The 25,537-nt window shown below is 43.4% G+C and overlaps 2 protein-coding genes across 2 annotated transcripts in view; one reads left to right on the top strand and one right to left on the bottom strand.

The window, feature by feature from the left end:
• Positions 1-8,149, top strand: part of Adat1 (adenosine deaminase tRNA specific 1) — a 39,462-nt gene extending 31,313 nt beyond the window's left edge. The window contains exon 14 of the transcript XR_011705229.1: positions 2,732-8,149. The gene's annotated coding sequence lies outside the window, so the exon portion shown is untranslated. The remainder of the gene's footprint in view (positions 1-2,731) is intronic.
• Positions 8,150-9,343: 1,194 nt separating this feature from the next.
• Positions 9,344-20,416, bottom strand: Gabarapl2 (GABA type A receptor associated protein like 2). Its single transcript, XM_027933138.2, has 4 exons — positions 20,272-20,416; positions 19,860-19,915; positions 18,585-18,757; positions 9,344-9,952 (listed from the first exon to the last, which is right to left on the bottom strand). The coding sequence occupies exons 1-4, from the start codon at positions 20,303-20,305 to the stop codon at positions 9,844-9,846; spliced, it is 372 nt and encodes a 123-aa protein (XP_027788939.1). The 5' UTR covers positions 20,306-20,416; the 3' UTR covers positions 9,344-9,843.
• Positions 20,417-25,537: the final 5,121 nt, after the last annotated feature.

Here is a 25,537-nt window from a genome sequence, read left to right as displayed (position 1 = left end):
TCAGGCAGTTTTGCTAGTTGGTTGAAGTTGATATAACAAATAAATAAGAATCTGGTCAGTGCAGAAATGGCCAGTCCAGAAGCCAGCTTATAATCAAATACTATCCACATATTTGGATGTCCTTCACCTCATAGCAACAGGTGAGCTACGGATACACTTACCAAATGAATATAATAAAATTCAAAGTAAATACAATTCTGTGTAATCTGCCAAATATACAGGATGATGTTCCCTCTTAATTTTTTCTTTTTTTTTAGAACTGGAGAAATCAAACCCAGGGCCTCTTAGGCTCATTAGGCAAATGCTCTACTACTGAGCTAATAAATCTCTTAAGTTATTAGATCAAGTTTTCTGAATTTTAAACCATAGAAACACCAAAAAAGCTGGGCATGGTAGTGCATGCCTATAATCCCAGTGACTTGGGAGGCTGAAGCAGAAGGATCACAAGTTTAAAGCCAACCTCAGCAATTTAGGGAGGCCCTAAACAATAGTGAGACCCTCTCCCAAAAGAAAAAAATAGGGCTAGGGGTGTGGCTCAGTGGTTAAGTACCCCTGGGTTCAGTCCCTGGTACAGAAAGAAAAAGGAAGAAAGGAAGGGGAGGGAGGGAGGAAGTAAAGTAAGTAAGAGAGGGAAGGAGGGAGGAAGGAAGGAAAAGCAAAATAGCCTTGGGAGTGTTGTACAGGGTTGGAGGATCTCACAACATGCTTCAAGCAGTTCTGCTTGTAATTCCACAGAATTGTCCTCTTTTTTCTTTTCTTTTTTTTTTTTTTTTTTGGTACTAGGGATTAAACCCAGGGGTGCTCTGCCACTGAGGTACAGCTCCAGCCCTTTTAAAATTTTATTTTTAGATAAAACTCAGTTACCCCAGCTGGTCTCAAACTTAGATCTTCCTGCCTCAGCCTCCCAGGTTTCTAGGATTACAGGTGTATGCACTGTGCCTGGCACAAAATTCTCTCTTCACTAACCAAATAACAAAAAGCCTTCGTAGATTTGGCTCTTTCAGGGACTGTTACACTTTCAGCATTACTGTTGCTTTGTCCTGGGTTCATAAGTAGGTTCTAATGTCATGACTACGTATGTGTGTTTTCCTTCAAGTTTTTAAAACTTGGTTGATTTTAATGGTTTTGGATGTAAACTACATGTAGTCATTTGTGCCACAAACCATGGGGTTAAATGCTTTTTTTAGTGCCGTTCATCAGCGCCAAGCATGAGCTCACTGTCTGGGGAAACTAAGCTGCTGTGGAGAAAATGGGTGGCTCTGGCCGCCAGCGCCTCTGTCAGAAGAAACGCAGGTCCTGTCTGATTCCGCTGCCTGTGGCCGATGGAAAGCTGTTTCCACCTGGACCTTGACAACATTTTTGGCTCTTAAGACAATGTTCCGAGCAAGCCTTAGCCAAAGTTTTCCAGTTTCTAAAACCCACTTCTCTTTCTGACAAGTTAATTATCTTTCCAAGCCCCACAGCCCCCCTGAGATAGTGAGAAAGCCACAGCTGTCAGGACAGTGCCATTGGGCACAAAGGGCAGTGGAACAGGGAAGTGGCTTCCAAGTGGCAAGTTAATGTGTATGTGCCGCCTTCAAGGGCTTAGGCAGATCTCCCAGAGAAACCAAGCCAGTTTTCCAGAAGGAATGGGCGATTAAAGAGCCAAGGAGGCAGATATTTTGGAGAAAGCATCTTAATTTTCCACAAGAAGGGTTTTTATAGAGCTCATATTAAGGGATCATAGTTGGCCTTCACATTCCTATGCACACGAATCTCTCTAAACCAAGATATGTCCATATGAGGCTAAGACTGCCTTCCTCTAAGGCTATCAGGATGGATCCAAAACCAATCTTAAGGATTACCTGTGATCCCAAAGGTGAGGGGGACATTCTGCCAGGAAACACCTCAGGGCAGCAGGCAGTCATTCAAATTCAACTTTAATTTTTTAAAACTGAGACCCCAGAGGCTGGGGGTGTAGCTCAGTGCAGAGTGCCTGCCTAGCCCATGGGAAGCCCTGGGTTTGATTCCCACCACAAAACTAATGGAAGGGAACAGAAATCAGAGCAGTGGTTGGTGCCTGATGTTGGGGAGGAAGCAGTAGAGGGTAACACACAGAACTCTCTAGATGAGGCAAACATGCTGTTTTAATTGCAGTGTTGATTCCTTGGGTATGAATATTTGTTTACATTAATTAAGGTCTATATTTTTGTATGTAATTATACCTCAATTTGAAATGTGTTTTTTAAAAAAAATTCCTTGCTGGGGAGGCTGGGGTTGTGGCTCAGTGGTAGAGCGCTTGCCTTTCCTGTATGAGGCACTGAGTTCAATTCTCTGCACCACATAAATAAGTGAATAAAATAAAGGTCTGTCAACAACTAAAAAAAATTTTTTTAAGTTTTAAAACAATTTCTTATCTGCTACTTGGTACAATTGAATGACTTGGGTCTAGATATTGAAGTAATTGTGTTCTGTTGATTCTGCCATTAACTTCCTGTGTGGATGTGGGGACTTCTGACCTCTCGTCTGCTCTACAAAATGAAGTCCCAGGAATTAGGATGCTATACTACAATAAGATTGCTCTTTTTTTTTTTTTTTTAAAGGAAGGGTCTTACTAAATTGCCCAAGCTGGTCTTGCTTGAAATTGTGATCCTCCTGCTTCAGCCTCCTGAGTGCCTAGGATTAAACACATGTGATACTACACCTGGCTATCATAAAAATGTTTTTCACTTTTTTTATTTGTTCTTTTTAGATATTCATAAAGAAAATTGGATATATAACGCAATGAGAAACTTTCAAGAACTCTACCTATTTATGCTGTGACATACAGATGGCCGCAGTAGTCATATTGGTGATATGGGAGAAATGGAAAAAACTTTTGTCTTAATCTAGTAACCCAGGCTCTGGATTCAGATATGGACATTTTGCCATTTGTCCAGATGAGCCAGCCAATAGAGATTGGAATCAGCTTCTAGAACTAAGCCTGTTCACTGCTTTTCAAAGCCCAAATGTAGCAGAGTGTCTCTGTGGGAAACAAGGCAGAAGCAGAAAATCACTCCAAGAGGGAACTCAGACTGCCAAATAATTGGTCTCGAGCACGAGTTCACTGGACTTTGGCTCATTCCTGAAGGGGAAGCGCTCACAATGGAAACAGTGATGGTCACTTACTCAGGCAGCCAAGAGAATGAAAAGCACATTGAAACCCAGCAGTGTCCCTGCGGGAGAGGTACAGTGGGCCCCTTGGTGGTGAAACCGACCTGACAACGAAGCGGATCACAGAGCCCATTCCCAGCGTCTGTCTTCAGTTCCACAACAGACCTTTATATGCATGCTCTCAGGAGATCTCTGAGAAATGATACAGCCAGCAGCCTAAGCTTTACCCCACAACAGATTCGGGCTCAATCTAGTTTGCCCGTTTGCTTTGAATTCCATTTTGTTGATTAAGAGAAAGAAGAGCCCGCTTAGATATAAAGTCCCTGCCAAAATACATCCCTCCTACGCAGGCTTCCTCAGCTTCCCTTTCTTATTTTCGCCTCTTGTGGACTATTTCCACCTCCACTCGCTCTTTTCATGCTGTATTTGTTCCTCAGCTTATCCAGTGCCACTGTGAATGTCCTTCTGTCCTAGCACGTCATTAACTGTTGGGCTGAGAGACCAGCTGGACGGGGGTGAAGGAATGGCAGCACAATCTAAACCGCTCTGTCGGTGCTCCCCCACCTGTGCCAAGCAGGCAGATGGCACAGCCGAGCTCCGCGCCTTATGTGAGTTGCTAAGGTGTGAATGCTTGTGTGCCCCCAAACTGTGTGTGTTGAAATCCTAACTCCCGATGTGGTGGTATTAGGAGGTGGTTAGGTCTTAAGGGAAGAGCCCTCATGAATGGGATTAGCACCTTTACAAGAGACCCCAGGGTAATTCCCTGTCTCTTCTGCCTTGTGAGGATATAATAAGATGGCCATCTAAGAATCAGGGAAATCTGCTACCTTAATCTTAGACCTCCCAGCCTTCAGCACTGAGAAGTGAATTTGTTGTTTATAAGCTATCTAGTTTATGATGTTTTGTTGGAATAGCCCAGACATGGGTTAGTATTTTGTTTGCATATACTTTGGCAGAATTCTGTCCTAAAATAATACTGTGGTAAAGGGCCATAAACCCAGGTATCTTCAGGAGTAGGAAATAAAGAGCCAGGCATGGTGGCTTTGGAGACTGAGATAGGAGGAGACTGAAACAGGAGGATTACAAGTTCAAGGCCAGCCTTAGCACCTTAGCAAGGCTCTAAGCAACTTACAAAGACCCTGTTTCAACATAAAAACTTAGTGATAAATGTGGCTTAGTGATAAATTGCCTTTGGGTTAAACCCCCAGTACCAAAAAAAGAAAAAGAGAAAGAGAAAAGGAAAGCACATGCGGTTAACTGGGAAGTATATTTCTTATTCAAACAGGAGGGTTTTGTTTTGTTTTTATTTATTCCATCTAATTGTTGCCAGATCCTAAGAATTTTTTTCAGGAGAAGCAAGAAAATGGATTTTTTTGGAGGGAGCAGGGGGTACTGATGACTGAATCCAGGGTCACTCTACCACTAAGCTACATCCCCAACCCCGCCTTTTTTTCCCATTTTTGAATTTTGAGATAGGGTCTCACTAAGTTGACTCAGGCTGGCCTCAAACCTGCAATCCTCCTGCCTTAGCCTCCTGAGTAGCTGGGATTAAAGGCATGTTTCACTAAACCCAACAAGAAAATAGGATTTTTCTGTACATTTCTTTGAATTGCATACAAACACAGGCCTTCATTTCAACCATCTGATCTAGCAGAACAAAGGTGGGTTTTGGCATTAGACTTGAGTTTGAATTGTGGCTGTAGGACGTACTGGTTGTGTGCTCTTGGGTAGGTGACTGCATTCTTAGAATGTCAGTGCCCTCATCTTTGAAATGGGGGTTCCATAACACACTTGGCAGTGGGGTCACAGGGATGTGCCAAAATAACACACAGCACAGGGAAGAGGAGGGTGTCTGCCACGCTGACAGTGACTAGCATGTGGAACTCCAGCCGAGGCCTGCCCCTTCTGCTCAGAAGTGACTCCAACTTGCCAGTCCTGACTTCTGAGAGCTTTTGCTAAAAATGTAAGAGTCTGTCCTCAAAAGAATAATACTGGACAGATTTGTGGAGCCTCTTGTTGCACGCCAGGCATGTGCACCTTGGCTTCCATATAGTGCTGCCTCCCACATCTGGAGCAGCAGCCTCTCCAGGGGCTGAGGAGGGGGAACAAGCCTGATCACAGAGGCATGTAGAGACCTCCTACGGAAAGCGTGGCTTTCTTTGCCTCAGTGTCAGCTGCTAAGATTGGGTTTTTTTCCTAAGAAATAAAGATGAAAAGGAATCAGTTGTACTTTCTTTTCTTTTTTTTGTGGGTACCAGGGATTGAACTCAGGGGCATTGGCCACTGAGCCACATTCCTAGCCCCATTTTGTATTTTATTTAGAGACAGGGTCTCACTGAATTGCTTAGTGCCTCGCCATTGCTGAGGCTGGCTTTGAACTCATGATTCTCCCGTCTGGGCCTCCTGAGCTGCTGGGATTACAGGCCTGCGCCACCATGCCTGGCAGTTGTGCTTTTAAAAGCTTTCTACAATTCAGTCTAATGAAGAGTGAGTTCATTCTCCTTCTTCCACATTCTCCTTGAAAGAGATCCTTGGGCTGCCTTTGACTCTGGTTCACAAGCCCATTCCACGACAGTGTGTTTCAGAAACTGCTGCAAAATTAAGATGTGTTAGTGCTTGCTGAGTAGGCTCTCAGGTCCAAGGAGGGCTGGTCCTATCCCTCCTGAGTCTCATTAGTGTGCCAGTCCTTGTATCCTGCCCCCAAGGTACTGGATAAGGGATAGACATCATGTGCTCCTTGATGACAGGAGCGATGGCAAGTGACTTCACAGTGGAACAGCACAGCCCTGGGGAAGGGCACAGCACTCTCAGGAGCAGAGTAGGAAGTGCGGAGGACTAGGAGTCAGCAAATAAAAAGAAATGATGGTAGATTTGGGGACAGTTTTGCAGGAAAGGTATTTGAGGCCGAGAAACATCCTATGTGAAGCTGAAGATGAGAGCAGAGATGCCAGGTTGACAGGGCCCGGAGAGGCTGGGATCAGCTGACAACGCGCTTGGGTAGAAGGGGGAGGATTTTTATGTCTTGTTAGACTGGTTTTGTCCCAGTGACACAGTACTTCAGGAATTTGGGGAAAAGGATCAGAAAGGAAGTTACATTTGGGAAGTTTGACCTCCTCTGCAGCAGAGAGGACAGATTGCAGGAACAGGAATAGTGGCAGAGGCCACAGTCGAGGGGACACTGCAGCATTTTGAAGAGAAATGATGAGACCCAGACAACAGTGGTTTGAGGAGCCCAAGGGATGGGGACTGACCAGGAATTCACAGAGGCTGTAAGGCTGAGTGTGACCAGTGGATGAAGATGAGGAAGCATTGTGTTCCTCAGGTTTTTACTGTTGTGACAAAATACCTGAGAAAAATAACTTACAGGAGGAAATCTTTATTTTTGTCCTGTGGTTTCAGAGGTCTCAGTCCATGGGCTGCCAGGTCATAGCTGTGGGCTGGAGGTGAGGAAGAGCATTATGGCTGGAGGGTGTGCTGGAGAGCTGCTCAGCTTATGGCAGCCAGCAGGGAAGTAGAGAAGAGGGGCCAGCTACACGCTTCTCAGGCATGTCCCCAGTGACCCAAGTCCTCCAGCTAGGCCCCACCTCCTCCAGTTTCCACCCCTCCCAGTATTGCCACCCAGAGATGAATGCACTGATGAGGTAGAGCCTCACGATCCAGTCACCTTCCCAAAGGCCCAACCTCGAACATGACTGCACTGGGAACCAAACCTTCAACATGCGAGACTTTAGGGGACATTCCAGATCCAAATTGCAGTAAGGGTAAAGGATGACTTCAGGTTACTGCCTGAGAGAATGGAACAAGGTGTCAGGAAGGGGTGCTGGTCTGGGAGGAGGACAGGAGAGCTCACTCTCAGAGCCTTCTATGATACCACAAGATGAGGGCCTCCCATGGACATGTGGAGGGGCTGTTTGGAGCTCAGGACAAAGTGGTAACTGGAGTCAAGAGCATGGTCTTGGACAATCTGTTTATAGGAAGTCATTGAAGACAAGGTCGGGATGCAGTCATCCAGAAAGAATGTACAGAATGAGAAGAGAGGGGCCCCTCTCTCCTGAGGATGGAGCCCTGGGGAAATGGAAGTTAGGGAGCAGGCAGAGAAACACAGGACTGGGTGTGACTGAGAGGCTGGAGGAAAACAGGAATAGCCAATTGGGAGCTTCAAGGAGGGAGGCATCTAAAGTACAAAATATTATGCCAGGTGCAGTGGCACACACCTGTAGTCCAGTGAATTGGAAGGCTTGAGGCAGGAGGACTGAAGTTTGAGGCCACCCTCAGCAACTCAAGGAGACCCTGTTTCAAAATAAAGAAGGGCTGAAGGTGTAGCTCAGTGGTAGAGCACCCCTGGGTTAAACTTTTAAAAGAATTAAACATTAAAAGAAAGGCAAGGAAGATAACAGCTTTAAAAAGTGTCCAATGGAGAGATTATTTTGGTAACCCCCACAAACACAGGGCCAGGGAAGTGGCAGATCTGGAAGCCAGCCTCTCTTGCACTGAGAAGTAAAGGGGAAATAAGAAATAGGGGCTGGGGCTGGGGTTGGGGCTCAGTGATAGAGTGATCGCCTTGCATGTGGAGGGTACTGGCTTCCATCCTCAGCACCACATAAAAATAAAAAAAATACAGGTGTTGTGTCCATCTACAACTAAAAAAAAAGAAAATAGAAAAAAAGAAATAAAGCCAGCTGCATTCACTCCTCTGAAAAGGGGCCTATCTCTGTTCTCACTGTTGGACCTTAAACCAAAAAGTTACAAAATATTGCAAACATCAATGTAAAAAATAAATACCCACCACCCAACTAAACTATTTTTCTCTATTTGCTTCGGGTTTTTATTTTCAGAACTGAAACATGATAGATGTTTTTAAAACCCTACATTCACCCATCACTAGCCCTATTCCCCTCCCTCCATGTGGTAACCACCATCCTGAACTTGGTGTTTCATTCCTTTGCACAGTTTATACTTGTATTACATAAGTTTATATCATTAAGCAGTATATACAGCTCTTTTGCACATTTAAAAACTTCTGGTCTTGCTTTTTTTCATTAATCAGCATTGGAGATTTGTAGATTTATGTTCATATCTGCAGCTCTCGTTCATTCATTTTAACTGCTGTATAGTATTCCTTTGTATGAGTATGCCACTTATTATCTCTGTTTTCCTGTTGATGAACATTTATTTCTAGTTGGTTTTTTTTTTTTTTTTTTGCCATAAAAATGAGGTCACAGTGTTCATGTACATTTCTTGTTTTTGTGAGGCTATTTCTAGAATATATACATAGAAATGGAATTTGATAGGCCATGGATTATATACACATTGAACTTTACCAGATATTTGCAACTTGCTTTTGAATGTGATGGTGTCATACACTTAAATAGGGTGTGTGAGAATTCTAGATACTTCACATCCCCAACATTTTATATATTGAAAAAGTTAAAAAATAAAAGGATGTATGTATATTTGATATGGTTTGATATGGAAAGATCACCAGGCTACAATGTTAAATGAAAAAAACAATGTAGCCAGGAGTGTGGCTCATGCCTGTAATTCCAGTTACTTGAGAGGCTGAGGCAGCCTCACCAATTTAGTGAGAACCTGTCTCAATATAAAATTTTAAAAGAACTAGTGATGTAGCTCAGTGGTAGAGTGCTTGCCTAGAGTGTGCAAGGAAGGCCCTGGGTTCAAACCATGGCACTGGGGGTAAGGGAGCAATGTCGAACTGGGCTCAGAGGTAAAGTGCTCACCTGGCAGATTCAGGGCCCTGGGTTCGATCCTCAGCACCACATAAAATAAATAAATAAATAAAGGTATTGTGTCCAACTACAGCTAAAAAATAAATATATATTTTTAAAAAGCAATATCTATATATTTATAATGTAAGAAAATAAGGACATATATTCATATTTAAGCATACTACTAAAAAAATAATAAAAAGAAATATGCCAGTAAAACTAGTTTCCCATAAGGGGCAGGAGTCAGAAAACAGTGGGGGAAACAAGACTTTGCAACATATTCCTGTCTTTTCATGGTACCTGCACCATGTGAATACATTAACTATTCTTTAAAAAAAAGTCCCCTTTTGATACCAAACACTGCTTCCAGTTCCAGACTGGGCTGCTACGGCCCCCATAAGCCCTTCTCCCAGCCTGGCAAAAGTAGGCACCATTTTTCTGACCCATTCAAATGAAAGTGAATAAAGAACATGGTCACACTGAAATGCCTTTATAAGAGGAAATTTTATTGTTAATTATTTACCTTAATAGTTTCAGAAAGAGAGAACAGATTAGCTCAGTCCAACATGATTGGCAGTTGGCAGAATCTAGTGAAGCAAGTGTTCTGATTGCTAAGGATTTAATTTGGATGCTTTTAATACTTAGCCATCTAACACTTCAAACATAATCCAGATTAAATGCATCATTTATTTCCCTTTCACTTTTAATACCACACCTACCTCACTTCATTATGGAAATATCTTCATTAAATATGATTCCCAGAGGAACAAGTTCTCTGGAGAATATAGCCATGAGGACAGTGCACAAAAAGAAAAACTCAAAATAAAACTCTGTATGATAATTTACTAGTCTAGGGAAACAAAACTTTCCAATATATTAAGAAATAAATCCAGTTACAAATGCACTAATAGTTCTATGTGAAGAGGTTCTGGAACAACTGAAAATGGCCGGCTATTTACAAGATCCACAAGCAGGAACGATGAGCCTAGCCCAGCACTGGCCCTTGGAAGCCAAAAGTGTTCTCTCCGCTGTAGGCCACATACAAGAATCCATCTTCATCTTTTTCCTTCTCATAAAGCTGTACCATAGTTAGGCTTGAAAGAAAAATAAAAAACATAATTGAAAATTGAGTCTGGGTGTCAGGAGAGCAAAACCCAAAGATAAGGAGCTTGATCTTTAGGGACATATAGTAAAAAATAATTCAGGAATCAGTATCTGCTATGACCTGCAATCTGTTTTATGGATGGGAAATGGAGCCATGAAAAGATTAAAACAAATTAGGAATCAGTAGATAAAACCAGAATTAAATTCTCCATCCTCCAGTCCAGAAGCAGAACCATGTAAGTAAATCCTTTTAAAAAGCCAGCTCCTTGAATGAGCTCAGGCTGGTTAGCACCTGAATTCTTTTTAAATGCCAAGGGCAAGGGGTGGGGGAAACTAAGCAAAATGAAGAGCCTAAAGACCATTCCTGTGTGGGTAAAGGACCCTGGTAAGAAAGAGTATATTGGGCTCTTTCCTCCAGGCTGGTTTATTTGAAGATTTATAACTTATGGTAGGTACCGTCAACATCATCTAAGAGAAGTTTCTCCCCTCACACATAAGGCAAAAAAGCTCATACTGTATCTGGGATCCAAAGAGGCCTGCCTGCCCAAGCTCCAAAGAACCCTTCCGAAATAAAGAGTTTCCTTAAACTAAAAGTGTGGGTGGGAAGCTGGCTTTCCCTAGACCATAAAACAGACTGCAGTGGAAATCTAATCTAGTTCTGTCATGAAATTGAGTTGTCCCAACTCCAGAGTGAGACTAGTAACACCATGACACCATGCAACTACCTGAGACAGCAGGAGGCGTATGCGTGCTAAACGTGTGACCACGAACGACGCTGTAACTAGAAGCAGCAGTAAGATGCTCGTCTAAAAGCTCACCTCAGACATTTGAGGTTAACAGCCTTGACAAGTCTCAACATGTAAACCAGGTGTGGGGGCAGCCTGATTAGAGAGGAGTCCCAGGCCTCAACCTGGTAAAGCAATGGCAGCCCCACCCCCTGCTGCTTTGCTGCTAGTGGGCTGACTGGGACCCACATGTAAACACACACAGGCACATCTATAAAAGGGGATTTTGTTTTCTCCTTTTCTATTCTTCCTGCACCATTTTCAAGCTTGGGACAGCTGTGTGGGAAGACTATTAAGGATGCGGGGTGGACGGCTATGAATATGAAATGGCCTGCTGCCAGCATCCCGTAAAATAAGAACAGTGACCCTGTGAGGATCTCTTGACCTGGAATTTGTAAAATAAGAGCTCCCTGGAACAGCTCTGTTTAATAAAAATGTCTGCTGTGACAAAAATGTCCTGTATCGATGCTGTCCAATACAGCAGCCTCTGACTACATTCAGCAATTGAAATGTGGCTTGTCTGAACTAAAATGTACTATAAGTGTAAAACACAAGATTTCAAAGACTTAGTATGAAAGTGAAATAATCTCAATTTTGATTAAATGTTGAAAAGATAAAATTTTAGATATTTAGGGTCAAACTATTAAAATTAATTTCACCTGTTTCTACTTCTTTACTGTAGCTACTAGAAAATTTGCAAATCATATATGAGGTCTGCATGCCCTAAAACATGTGAGGACTCGGGCGTAGGTAGGTAGAGGAAGGAATCCAGCTCATGAGAATACTTACAGTGCTCAGTCTCCACCTTGACTGCACATCAGAATCACTGGGGAACTTTACAAAGATCTCCCTGCCCAAGCCCCACCCCAGACAATTAAGAATCTCTGGAGGAGGGACCCAGGCATTAGCACATTTTTAAATGCCTAAGATGAGTCCTTATGCAGCCAGGTTGAGAATAAAGAAACATTCTTTTGTGGGTGCGGGGAGATGCTCATCTTTAAGAGCCCATATTACCAGGGAGTAGGAAACCAGGAAGTGAGTACAAAGCCAGCAACCAGCAGAAGAGCTTGAACATGCAGCTGAGCCTCCCCAGATTTTTACCCAGTGACAGAATGCCTGGAGAGAAAACCCAGTTTTGAGACTCTTCAGGATGAGACTACTAAGAAAACAATTAAAGCTAGTGCCACAACTCTCTTTACCCCACATGGTCAGTGTTCAGGGTGCCACAAATGAGACCTGTGGTAACATCTCACCATTGCCACCACCAAATGTGTTAACACGGTTAGCAGACACTGCAATACAAAGACAACCGTCCCCTGGCACTTAGTTGAGTTCCATTTGGGAGACCACGTTCTGCTCTTTCCCTAGCAAGTTAGAAGCCCTAGTGCAATGACTCTAGATCCACTACTAAATAAGAAATACTCATGGAACTTCATACATACCAGCAGCCTACCCCAGACTCTATGGTGCGCACAGTGAGCAATGACTACAGAACCACTACTAAGGCAGGTTCTGAGACTCAGCCCTGACTTTTGGCAGGTAGAGGCCCATAAAAATGTGGCTTTTGCTTCTTTCTGTTTTGAGATTCCATTGTCTTTTAAGTAAAAATTGGTTTTGTCAGTTTAAGCAATGCCCAAGCAACAACAGAGGCTGATAAAAATCCTAGTTATAACAGCAAGCATGGGCCAAACACTGTTCCAAATACATAACACAGGTTAGGTCCTTCGATCCCCATAACAATCCTATAAAGCAAGTGCTATCACAATTCACAGTTCAAAGATAAGAAAACTAAGGCACAGAGAGGTCAAATAATGCACCCTATGTCAAAAAACTAGGAAACATTCTTATCATCAACTTGTGCTCCCTCTAAGAAAGAAAGACTTATGTCTTTTCTGATGTTGTAATGTGACAGCTAATGGTTGTGCCTAATGTACAGTCCAACCCTGTTCTTTTCCCACAAAGAATCATGTGGAAGTTCTATATAGTTGACAGCAAAGTAGTGTGTCCTTATAGTAGGGCAAGGAACTTGATAACCAGACAGTGCTCAATGCTACACAACTTCCTGATTTTGAGGCTTCAGTGGCTGCCATGGCACATTGGTATGGTCAAATGACTTGAAAATAGCCGTTTCGGGACTGGACTACACTCATGCAATGTCAGAATAACTTGGCAGGAGCCAAAAAGAGCTGGACCACAAACAGAGTTTAAAAAAAAAAAATTTGTTTAAAGACCCATTAAAAGTGCATTCAAGTGGAAGTACAGGGGGGCAAAATGTAACCTTACTCAGCAGGTAGTCTGTATAGCAGAAGGCTGGTATGTTGGTTTAGAACACATTCCATAAGCCTCTCAGGGAATGAGCTCCCCTCTCAAAATCCAGAGGCCTGAGCCACCAGCACTGAATTGTTTGGAATGGCCGAGAACCCTGAAGCATAGAGGCAACTCTAATGCTTCTGCCCAGCTACGCTACCCAGGCTAGCTAGGTGGTGGAACATCTCACAAGCAGCACTGCAACTCCAAGGCTTCCTGCTCAAGTTAGTGGGAGGTGGCTTAGAAGACACCCAAAGGTAACCTCCAGTCCCGCGTTTGCATGCCTAATGCTGTGTCATCAAGTACTTCATACACACATCTGAGAAGGATGCTGCCTGGATGTCAGGGGCACTGCCACCTTCTAAGTCTGATGAGGAAAGAAACAAGAAAAGATAATGACAAATGGAAGACATGCGGCCAATCTAAGGTGAGGTAGGACCCTGAAGTACTGAGTGAGATGAACCTAAATTTTTTCCTAAAACTTTGTTCCCCACTCCTCTATTCAGGATCACACAGACCCAGGCAAAACTACTTCTGCACTGGAGGAATTAACCAACAAAAAAGGGCAAGTTTCAGCAAGATCCACATCCAAAAACAGCCATGCTCCTGAAGGTAAACATTAATTTTTGTTTTGTTTTACAGTGCTGGGGATTGAACTCGGGGACTCATGCACACTAGGCAAGCGCCCTACCACCGAGCAACATCCCCAGCCTCAAACATTAGTTTTATGCTACTCAACAGCCCTATGAATTGAGGGAGGCTGATCTACAACTGTGAGTACTGAATCCATGTGAAACCTGCTGTCAGCCCCAGATCAAGGGCAGGTCACAGAGGCTGCGATTCAGGCTGACTCATAAACTGGCTGGACTGAGAAACACACTGGCCAGCCATCTGCTGAGGAACCCATGTCCTTTCACTGGACCTGGACTTATTTCTCAGCAGGAGGATAGGTGGGGTAAAGACAGAGGACAGTAACCACTACTATGGAAATTGGAAACGTAATGGCTGAAAAGGAAAAGTTCATATGGCCCTGAAGAGCCAGGAATGGTGACACACACCTGTAATCCCAGCTAAAGGAGGCTGAGGCTGGAGGATGGCAAGTTCAAGACCTGTCTAGGTAACTTAGGGAGATCCTGTCTCAAAATAAAACATTAAAAAAAAAAAAAAAGGCCCAGCATGGTGGCACATGTCTATAATCCCAGCAACTCAGGAGGCTGAGACAGGAGGATTCCAAGTCCAAAGCCAGCCTCAGGAACTTAGTGAGTCCCTAAGCAACTTAGTGAGACTCTGTCTCAAAAAATAAGAAGGGGTTGGAGACGTGGCTCAGTGGTTAAGCATCCCTGAGTTTAATCCCTGGTTCTCCCCCACCCTCCACCAAAAAAAGGACTGGAGATGTAGTTCATTGGTAAAAATATTTCTGGGTTCAATCCTCAATAATAAAAAGTTTTTTTTTTAATTATTTACATATGTATATATATGTATAGATTGTATATACATGTGGATGTCTATGTATATATTCATTCTGAAAGATCCCCAAGATTCTAAAATATAAGGAAATTCAGGTTATACCTGTTTATCAGATTTTTCTCTGAAATGAACAGACCTTGTTCCATTGCTGAAATAAACCCTGTGGTATTTACCTAGAAATGATCAAGATTGCTAAATTGTTTTTGTGTGTGTGTGTGTGCTGGGTATTGAACCAAGGGCCTTGTTCATGCAAGGCAAGCACTCTACCAACTGAACTTTATCCCCAGCCCCAAAATTGCTAATTTAAGCTCATTTCTAAATAAAGGATGTACCATTAGACACCATCATCTTTAACAGTACCAGTTTCGTGATGTCGAATTATAATATTTTAGATATTTAATAACAGACTTTTGTTTCTATTTTTAAACAGGGAATTAAGATTCCTAGCTGCATGCCTATAATCCCAGAGGCTAGGGAGGCTGAGGCAGGAGGACCGAGTTCAAAGCCAGCCTCAACAATGGCAAGGTGCTAAGCAACTCAATGAGACCCTGTCTCTAAATAAAATACAAAAAACAGGGCTGGGGATGTGGCTCAAACGGTAGCGTAGCGCACTCGCCTGGCATGCGTGCGGCCCGGGTTCGATCCTCAGCACCACATACAAACAAAGATGTTGTGTCTGCCGAGAACTAAAAAAAATAAATATTAAAATCCTCTCTCTCTCTCTCTCTCACTCAATCTCTCTTAAAAAAAGAAAGAAAGAAATGGACTTAAAAAAAAAAAAAAAATAGGGCTGGAGATGTTGAGTGCTCCCGAGTTCAATCCCTGGCACTCTCATCCCCCACCAAAAAAAGAAGATGATTCCTGTCTGTGCTCTAAAGATACAAGACCATTGCCAAATCTGGGTTCCCCGCTAAGGCCATGGCTGGGAAACTTATGTTCTTTGTCAGTTCTGTCTGCATCAAGTTAGTTCCCTTTCTGGTTTTGCCCTGATTCCTGATACAGGTACCTAAACTGAAAATTCAGCTTTCCACTGCTAAGTGAAAAAGGAAAGTGAGATTCCCCCATTTGTTAAAACAAGAATTCAGAAAGAATTAAGGAAGTAAAACTCTTAGGGATAAACCTGTTTCTATTTAACTCTAATTATTCTAAACTATAATGAAACCTCAAGGCAAAAATAACTGAAGTTACTTCTTCAGCCTCAGGCATAAGTGATTCCTGTGCAGACCTGTCAATTATGCAAGAAGAGCTCCTGCAGGCCTGATGCATCCTCTGTGTGTTCTGATTTCCCCAGCTACTCTCTGCAGGCTGCAAGCACTGGATGAAGGTTAAAAGAGACTCCAGGCTTCCCCGAGGAGGCTGGAAAAGAGCTAAAGAGGAGGCTGTTCACTTTCTTTTGTGTTGCTATGGGTGATTACATTTGCATAAGGCCTGATGGTGTCACATGCCTTTTTTGTTTATAAACAAATTTGGTTTTAAGAGTAAAACTCCAGGGCTAGGGCTGTAGCTCAGTGGCAGAGCTCTTGCCTAGCATGTGTGTGAGGCACTGGGTTCAATCCTCAGCACCACATTAAAAAAATAAATTAAAAAACGATGCCATCCATCTACAAAAAAAAAAAAAGAAAAGAAAAAGAAAAAGAATAAAACTCCAAGATAAGCTGGGTGTGGTGGCAAAGGTCTATAATCCCAGACTGTGAGACTGAGGCAGCAGGATCCAAGTTCAAGGCCAGCCTAAGCAATTTAGCAAGACCCTAAGCAACTTAGCAAGACCTGGTTTCAAAATAAAAAATAAATAAAAGGGCTGGGGATGTGGCTGAGTAATTAAGCATCCCTAGGTTCAATCCCCAATACAAAAAAGAAAAAAAAAAAGAATAAAACTCCAAGATGAACAAAGAATGGCTACATAAATTGTGGGGCAAGATATCATTAACTGTACCCAAAAGTGCTATGGACCTGGGCAGAGGGGCCCCAGCTGATATTCTTTCTCTACATCCTGAAGAGTGAGGATTTGAGTTCTAAAATTCCTCTTTGTTGCTAGGCGTGATGGGCATGCCTATAGTCCAAGCAATTCAGTAGTCTGAGGCAAGTTTGAGGCCAGCCTTAGCAACTTTTTTTTTATGGTGCTGGGGATTGAACCCAGGGCCTTGCGCATGGGAGCCAGGCACTCAACCAACTGAACTATATCTCCAGCCCCATATGTCTCAAAATTTGAAAAACAAAAAAATAAGGACTCGGGGTATAGTGGTAGAGCATTCCAGGTTCAAGGGTTCAACTTTATTTACTGCAAATAAAAATCCAGATTTGGGTCACATATAATCTACTTTAGGAAGGATTCTCCCAGACTGAAAAGGCAAATGGGGCTTGGAGAGAAAATGGCCCTGAAGCAACCTCTCCTGACCTGAGAATCACTTTTCATTTCCAATTCTATTTATCTCAGGGATAATAAAAAAGGGGTAGCTCATAAAATCTACAGCCATTTTAATTGCTAGATTACCATGGCACCATCAGAGAAATAATGTTTCCAAAAGCCTGCTTCATTTCCTCAAGGAGTATCAGAAGATCAGCATGGAGAAAAATAAACTCAATGCCATAGATCCTAGTCATCTACTTCCTCCCACTAAGCTACCACCACCTCCAGGAAGAAGGAAAATAGGATCGCCAAGGCTCTGTAAAGTTCCAGGTGGTATGAAATAAGATTTTCCTCCTCCAACACCTTAAGGGAAGCTGAGAGTGACCTCAGGGGCCCAAGGTCTCCTCCCCTGCTAACACACTGCCCAGAGGCCTATAAAGGGAGGCTACAAGATCCCAACAGTGACAAGATCACTACTAGAAACACCACCACAGCTTCCAGAGCTACAGCAATAGCAGACCAAGGCACTCAAAGAGCAGTGCCTTTCATTTCTTTCCTGCCCCGCCTTGCTAACACACAACAGGAAGTGGAGGTGGTAGAGACTGTGAAAGCAGCAATCAGACCAAAGAATAGCCAGTTTTTCACCTTTAGTAAAAATAAGGTCTGGAATTTGGCTCAGGCCTTTTCTGGAGCTTTTAAGAATTTAACAGGAACATATTCTGGCTAGTTCCCAGGGCTGATGAACACCTTAACTATTGATTGACTGATTGATTACAATACTGGGGACTGAACCCAGGGTCTCATGCATGCTAGGCAAGTGCTCTACCACTGAATCCCTAGCTCTCCTTATTTTACTTCGAGACAGTGTCTCACTAAGTTGCCCAGGCTGACCTCAACCTTGGGATCCCCCTGTCTCAGCCTCTCAAGTCACTGGAATTATAGGCATGAAACCTTAGCTTTTAGAAGTTTACTTTTGGGTGGTAACATGAAACCTAGTTTGAGTCACTAAGATGTGACCAGGAATTTACACTGAGGGGGCCAGAATCTAGTTCTGAGCTCAGAAGTGCCCAATCAGTACTAGGAAAGGACTGACCAAAGATTCAAACTGAGCCTGTCCATTTTTCACAGGGCACTAAAGCTGAATTGTCAACTACACTGAAGAGAGAAATTACAGTGCTCCTGTCTAGATTCAGGTGTCAACAGGCAGCACAACAATTAAGCTGACAGAGGTAGTATAGGTCTGTGAAGGGACTTCAGAGTCCTTAACTGGACAGCAGCTATTTTATCAGACTTAAGGATCAGGAAGATACTGACTCACAATGGCAAAGAGCAGACTTTTGTAGCAAGCACGATTATTAACTGAAGCTGAGCCTCAGGAGGGCCCATAAGCTTCCAGTGGAGAGCAACAGTGCTGATTTCAGGAACCATTAGCAGAAAACCTCATTTCAGGCCTAAATTCTATCTGTGGCTTAAACCTGAATAAGGGGATCTGAAGCTAGAACATTTTCTTTTAAAGTCCAACCTTGTCTTATTTTCTTGAGCCAAAGTTCACTCAAAAGTATTTTAGCCCTTTATTATTTTCCTGGAGCTATGGTTGTGGCTCCACATTTGCAGGGTCAGGACCCCTAGAGTTTCCAGACCTCCAAAGTTTTGAGTTCAATAAGCAGCCAAAGAGATGTCTAATACCAGAGGGCTCATCTAGTAAACATCTCTCACCTGGACTGTGGGACTGTCTTATCCACAAACAAGAAGATTGCCTTTTCAGAAGGAAGCTGGATCCTTTTCCTGATGATCCACATGAACTGGGCCACAGTGATGTCAGATGGAACCAAGTACTTCCGTTTGTCAATGTCAACAATCTGAGAGCCAGAGACTTTTTCCACAATCACCTGGAAAAGTAAGAAGAGGTCAAGACTGGATTTCCTAAATGAGGCTCTGGCCTTACACTGTCAGGGAGGTGATGAACAGTGTGGGGAGGGATGTGGGTGGGAAACTGCATGAGAAAATATGCCCATGACTTAATAAGCCACACTCTGGAGGCTAAGAACCAATATAACTGTGTTATAGGGAAAACCTAAGTGCTTTTCTGTGGTCAATTATCTCTCTCACCCCTGATAGCATTTGAAAGAGAAATACAGCTACTAAGCTTTTCAACATTTTATCCAGGCAGACACAAGAAAATCTGGTGAGGGTTTCTCCAATGGCCTCTTACTCTAGTACCCCAGAATGGACCCACACTACTGGAGAAGTAAGATCCCAAGGAACACAGGAAACAAGAATGAATGGACTTATAACATGCTTGGCAATCCCAGCCAGTCAAGAATAAAGCTGTTCATATGGGCTGTTACTTCTCTCTGAACAGGTTTTGAATTTGCCCCTCCAGCTCCCTCCCCAAAGGAATCGGTTACAAGCAAAGAGCTATAATAACAGACCACGATGTCCCTTGAAAATCAATAAGGATAATAGAAACTATCCCCCCGCCCCATGAAATATCAGATCATTTGTATTATTGATTAAAGGGAAAAAAATTTCAGATTTTTTTTTTTTTTTTTTTTTTTTTGGTCAGGCATGATGACAGGGTCAGGGTGAAGAAAAGAAGCTAGTAAAGATAGAGGTTCAAAGTTAAAGATGAAGGTCCTGGGACTAAAGTATCACTTCCAAGACTAAAGTGACAGTCTCCACCACCATTCCCAAAGTGGCAGTGACCTGTTGCCCTGTCCTAGAACATCGTTCCTTACATAATTGGCGAGGGAGCCCAGAGACTGCAGACAGCTCACTGGCCTAGATCGGGAGATTCAGCACTGAGGCACCTGAACAGCACCAGCCCTAGCCCCTTACCCCCTGGCCGCCGCCGCCCCGACCCAGACTGGCCCATCTGCTACAGGGACTGGAACCCCAACTTGTCAACTGTTGAATGGCCTAAGGCCCTATCACGGCTCTTCAACGACACAGGTGACAGTGGGGTGAGGGGGCGAGGGTCCAAATACTCACTGGAACCCGGTCTGGATACTTCGCTCGGATCTTCGCGGATTCCACGCATCTATGTTCTGTGAGAGAAACACACCGAGCTGACGTCGCGCCTGCCCGCCGGCAGGTCCTCGGTTCCCGGGCCGCTGTCCCTCCTCCGCCCTTCCCCCCCCCCCCCAGCGACCCGTGCACACCCCGGGCCCTGATGTGTCGTCCCCACAGCCGCAGTCCTTCGTCCCCTAGTTCCCGGAAGAACCCGCGGAGGTGGCAACCGGTCAGTGAAGGGCCCAGGGATGGGGAGGTGGCAGGGCCTTGGCGACCCGAGCCCGGAGCGCGGCATCTGCCCCGCCCGCCCTGGCCCAGAGCGGCCCGGTGGGGGAGGGGGCTCTCCCGCCGCTCCGGTCCCCTGCCGCTGGGCAGGCGGCCGACTGCTTACCCAGCGAGTGGTCCTCCTTGAACATCCACTTCATGGCGGCGGCGGGGAGGGGACGAACCCGGCTCTCGGAGCCGCGGAGTTGAGCGAACCGACCACAACAACAACGACGGCGGCGGCGCTGGCGGCGACTACACGACAGGCGGGACTTCCTGCTGCCAGAGCCTAGCAACCGTTCAGGGCGGGGCTTCCGGCGCCATTCGATAGGGCGCCTCACCTGGGGGCGGGGCCCTCTCAGGGGGCGGGGCCGAGGAGCTGCGGGAGGGTGGGGAAGGTGAAAACTGGACGGTGGCTACCGGGTGCGTGCGTGAGTGATGTTGTGGACGCCGGCTAGGGGTGGACAGGAGTGTGGTGTCGGGGCCGTGGGGTTCCGGAAAGAATGAGACTAATAATATAGGGCACTTATAGAAAGGGGTATTTTTGGGAGAAGTGGCTTTGGTGACTGCGTATTGGGGTTATTAATGACAGAAGAGGTTTCTAGTGATTGCCGATGACAAGGGAAACGTTTGGGGAATATTTTTTGGATTGGTGACAGGTCTAGGGCTTAATATTTGGAGGAGACTAGTTCGTGGGCTCTGTGTGTGGAGGGCTACTGGTGACCACCTGGGGTCCATTATTGGAGAGTGCATAATAGGTTGCCCTGGATTTAAACATATCCCATTTCTTTCTTTAATTCATGAGTAAGAATTTGAATAAACATCTAGGAAAGATATAACAAATACACATTTTTAATTAATTTGTATTGGTGCTTTATACACAGTAGTGGAATTCATTGACAAATATGCATTTGAGTGGTGTAACATCACTGATCACAGAAAGCCCTTATCCTTAACTGACAGAGGCAAAGAATGTTCATCCTTAGACTTGGAGAATTCCTCTGAGAACTGGTCATGAGACAAGTTGCCTGTCTGGCAGTGGGAGTGACTTACCAATCACATCTGGACTCAGCATGTGTGTCACCTGCCTCGGCATATCCTTGAGGTTCTCCATTCAGTGATGTAATACCTTTTTACCAAGCAGAGTCATCAAGGAAGTGTGGTCTGGGTCATCATCTGTTTATGAACTAGTGAACATGTAACAAGAATATTCACATAATTACACACATGACCTCTGTCACGTGCTTGTGATTCTGATGCATCTCTCAGGCCTGTATGTCTGAGCACTGTAATTCATCATTCCCTGTAGCTGAAATTCCTGATGGGTGTTGTGGAATCTAGCTTCATTCTAAAAGTATTTTTGTTATTTTAAGATTGTGATTTGGAGCAACCAGAATAGATTTTTGTTTAATGGAGCGAAAAATTCTTTGAATTTCATGCTTTGAAATGGTATTGTTGCATACAAGTACACTGTTCCAGAGGCTGGGGAAAAACAGTGAGCAAAACACACAACACCCTTGCTGTCATGGGATTTGTATTCTAATGGGATAAGACAAAAAATAAATGTCAGGTAATGATAGGTGCTATTTAGAAAAATAGAGCCTGGTAGGTTGCTAAAGAGTGATGGTGGGATAGAATGCTAATTAGATAAAGTAGTTGGAATACACCAGGAATGTGAAGAACTCCCATGCCTGGAGCTGAATAACAAGTGTGTCAGGAGATGAGATCAAAGATACCAATGTGTGTGGCACTATGAATTCCATGCAAAGAACTTTGGATTTTACTAGAATGAGATGAGAAGTGAGTAAAGGGGTTTAAACAGAATTGTAACAAACACATTGGGACCTTTTAAAACAATCAGGGCTAAGATGCATAGAATTAAGCTCACTGGTAGAATGCATGTTTAGCATGTGCAAGGCTGTGGGTTCAATCCCTGGCACCAAAAATGACAAAAAAGGGCTGGGGTTGTGGCTCAATGGTAGACCCTTGCCTAGCCTGTATGAGGCACTGGGTTCAATTCTCAGCACTGCATGTAAATAAATAAAGTCCATTGACAACTAAAAAAGTATTTTTTAAAAAATCAGACTAGTTTCTGTGTAAATAGTTAGAGACGGTAGGGAAATGAGGGTAGAAGCAGGGAAATCATTAAGAGTAGATTGTAATAATCCAGGTGGAAAATAACACTGGATTAGACAACGATGGTGTCTGTGGAGGTGATAGAAAACAGTTGCATTCGGGAGATACACATATGGGTATACACACACACATATACACATGTGTATATATAACGTGTGTGTGTGTGTGTGTGTGTGTGTAGCTGGGAATTGAAGCGAGGGCTACTTAACCTGTCTCACCTTGTCTCAAAAATTAAAAAGGACTGGGATGTAGCTCAGTGGTAAAGTGCCCCAGTACTGCCTCCCCCCCCCCCAATAAAGAAAAAGGACTGGATTCAAGGCCCCTTGCTTCCCTTTACACAGCTGGTCATTGTGCCCTAGTCCAAGCAGGCAATGTGTAAACACTAAGTATACTTCTCAGGGAAAAGATCCACGGCTCACCAACTCATAGGCTTATCTCCTAATGTCCCAATGATGTACTTTCCTCATGTGCTTTTTTGATATCTTTTTTCAGTTCACCATTCTAATTGGCTTGTATGATCTGCCTTAATATGCATCCATCATCTTCTTTATCTATTGGGTCATTGTATTTAGCTGTTGGGTCATTGTATTTAGCTGTTGACTGTTCTAAGGTCCATGGATGCATTCCTAGAGGAGGTGGTTAGTTGAGGAGCTGAATCAGAAGGAGAAATAGGATAATAGACACATGCAATGACACATTAACAGACCTGTAAAAACTCACAGGATGAGTTTCAAATATTGGAGAGGCATTTGAACATAGATTCTGAAGGATAACTAGGACAAAAAGGCCAGCACAAAACCAGGTGGGGCTAAGCAAGAGAGGACTTCACACAGAATGTGAATCTTCTGATGCAAAGAGAAGGATATATTTTTCAAAGGTAAACTTTCCAGTTAAAAACAAAGGCTGGGGGGCTGGATCTGTGTCTCAGTGGCAGAGTGCCTGCCTATCATGTGCAAGGCACTGGGTTCGATTCTCAGCCCCACATATAAATAAATAAAATAAAAGTCCATTGACAACTAAAAATTAAAAAAAAAAAAGGCTGGGACTAGGTGTGGTGGCACACACACCTGTAATCCCAGCAAATCAGGAGACTGAGGCAGGAGGATTGCAAGTTTGAGGTCAGCCTCAGCAATTTAGTGAGATACATGCTCAAAATAAAATAAAAAGGACTGGGGATGTATGTATATAGTGGTAAAGCACCTCTGGGCTCAATCCTCAATGCCAGGGCTGGGGATGTGGCTCAAGCGATAGTGTGCTCGCCTGGCATGAGTGCGACCCGGGTTCGATCCTCAGCACCACATACAAACAAAGATGTTGTGTCTGCCAATAACTAAAAAATAAATATTAAACAATTCTCTCTCTCCCTCTCTCTCTCTCTCTCTCTCACTCTTCTCTTTTAAAAAAAAAATCCTCAATGCCAAAAACAAAAGACAAAAATAAAAACAAAACGAAGCCTGGGGTTGGAAGAAAATGGAAAGTGATATAAATACCAAGGTAAAATAAATGTTTGGAAGCCTTGAAGCAAATATTCAGGAGTTCTAAGTTGACTAGAAAGACTGAATAAGAGCTTCTTTAAAGGAGAGGAATAGGACTAAAATGTGTAGTTTTATGAGAATGAGCTCCTTTGGAGATAACTGTATGAAACATAAGAGCATTATGGAAATGGAAAATGAGAAGTCAGTTCTCCATCATGAATATATGAAAAAATGGCAGTATACACAGATCTTTAGCATTTTCTAAATCTAATACTCTCAAAGAATTGAATTTAGAGCAGCTGAGCACAATGGAGCATGCTTGTAATCTCAACAGCTTGAAAGGCTGAAGCTGGAGGATCACAAGTTAAAGGCCAGCCTTGGAAACTTAGTGAGACCCTCCCTGTCTCAAGATAATAATAATAAAAAAAAAGAGGCCTGGAAATGTAGCTCAGTGGTAGACACCCCTAGGTTCAATCCCCAGTACTGGAAAAAAAATTTTTAAATAAAACCACAAAGACTAGCTTCTTCAAATCATGGAAGCAGAGTATCTGTTAGCATCCATTATTACTAATTATTTCTGAAAAGTTCATGGCATCTCAGGAGAGCTGAGGCACTTTATACACCTCTGTTTCTCTTATCAGTCACTTCCCTGTATCTCAGCAGTAAATTATCTACAGTATATTAGATCCATCTTTTCCAAAGGACCCTTCTTTTAGTGCTTATTTAAATAAATGAAAGTCATCCTTAAAGAACTGATACAGGCTAGGAATGTAGCTTAGTAGTGTATCACTTGTTTTGCATGCTTGAGGGCCTGGGTTCAAACCCCACTGTCCCCAAACAAACAAACAAAAAAGTATAGACACAATATAATGTCAGAATCATACTACAGAATTAAGCTAACAGTTTGGTTTTTAAAAACTATTTTTTAGCTGTCAAAAATATTTTTAAATTTTATTTATTTATATGCAGTGCTGAGAATCAAACCCAGTGCCTCATAGCCTCACACATGCTACGCAGGCACTCTACCACTGAGCTACAACTCCAGCCCATACACATTTTTGTTGTTGTTGTTTTTTGGCACCAGGGATTAAACTCAACAGCATTTAACCACTGAGTCACATCTCCAGCCCTTTTTAATATTTTATTTAGAGACAGGGTTTTGCTGAATTGCTTAGGGTCTCACTAAATTGCTGAGGCTGGCTTTGAACTTGGAATCTTTCTGCCTCAACCTCCTGAGCAGCTGGGATTACAGACGTGCACCACCACCACGCCTGGCACAATTTCTGTGTTTTAAACTATGTTGCCACCTAAGTAAAGATTTAAAGCAAGAAAGATTAGTACTGGACCAAAAGATGTCAAAAGCATTTTATTGCTAACAGCATTAATTGACATATTGGATTACAGTAAGGGTCCTGGGATAGTTTTCCAAAATGTGCAGGTCTTAACCTCCACTTCTAGATATGCCTTCAAAATAGAGGCATCCACTACTGGATTCTACTTCAAAGCATAACCTCACACTATCTCTTGACACAGCAATTTGATACCTCAGGACGTTGCGATGAGAACTTGGCTAAGGATCATAAAGATAATCGGCCATGTTTGAAAATTTGGTTAGGTGTCGGAAGCATTCAATTAAATGATAAGCCAAAGTTATCTTTGAGCAGGACCATAGCTTTCCTAAAACCAGCAGCCGTACTTGTACCCAGTGCAAAGTAACAAAGTATACTAGAAATAGCTATGTAGTGACTACCCTCTATCTCTCGAAAAGCCAGGGGATTTGTG

The sequence above is a fragment of the Marmota flaviventris genome, chromosome 18 (genome assembly GCF_047511675.1).
Source record: "Marmota flaviventris isolate mMarFla1 chromosome 18, mMarFla1.hap1, whole genome shotgun sequence".
Classification (NCBI taxonomy): Eukaryota; Metazoa; Chordata; class Mammalia; order Rodentia; family Sciuridae; genus Marmota; species Marmota flaviventris.
This window is presented reverse-complemented; position numbering and strand designations above follow the sequence as displayed.

Coding starts and splice junctions, on each gene's coding strand:
- Gabarapl2 (XM_027933138.2), bottom strand. CDS start 20,305: ATGAAGTGGATGTTCAAGGAGGACCACTCGCTGG. Junction 19,916..20,271: donor CAAGGAGGACCACTCGCTGG/GTAAGCAGTCGG, acceptor TTTCTCTCACAG/AACATAGATGCGTGGAATCC. Junction 18,758..19,859: donor AGTATCCAGACCGGGTTCCA/GTGAGTATTTGG, acceptor TTACTTTTCCAG/GTGATTGTGGAAAAAGTCTC.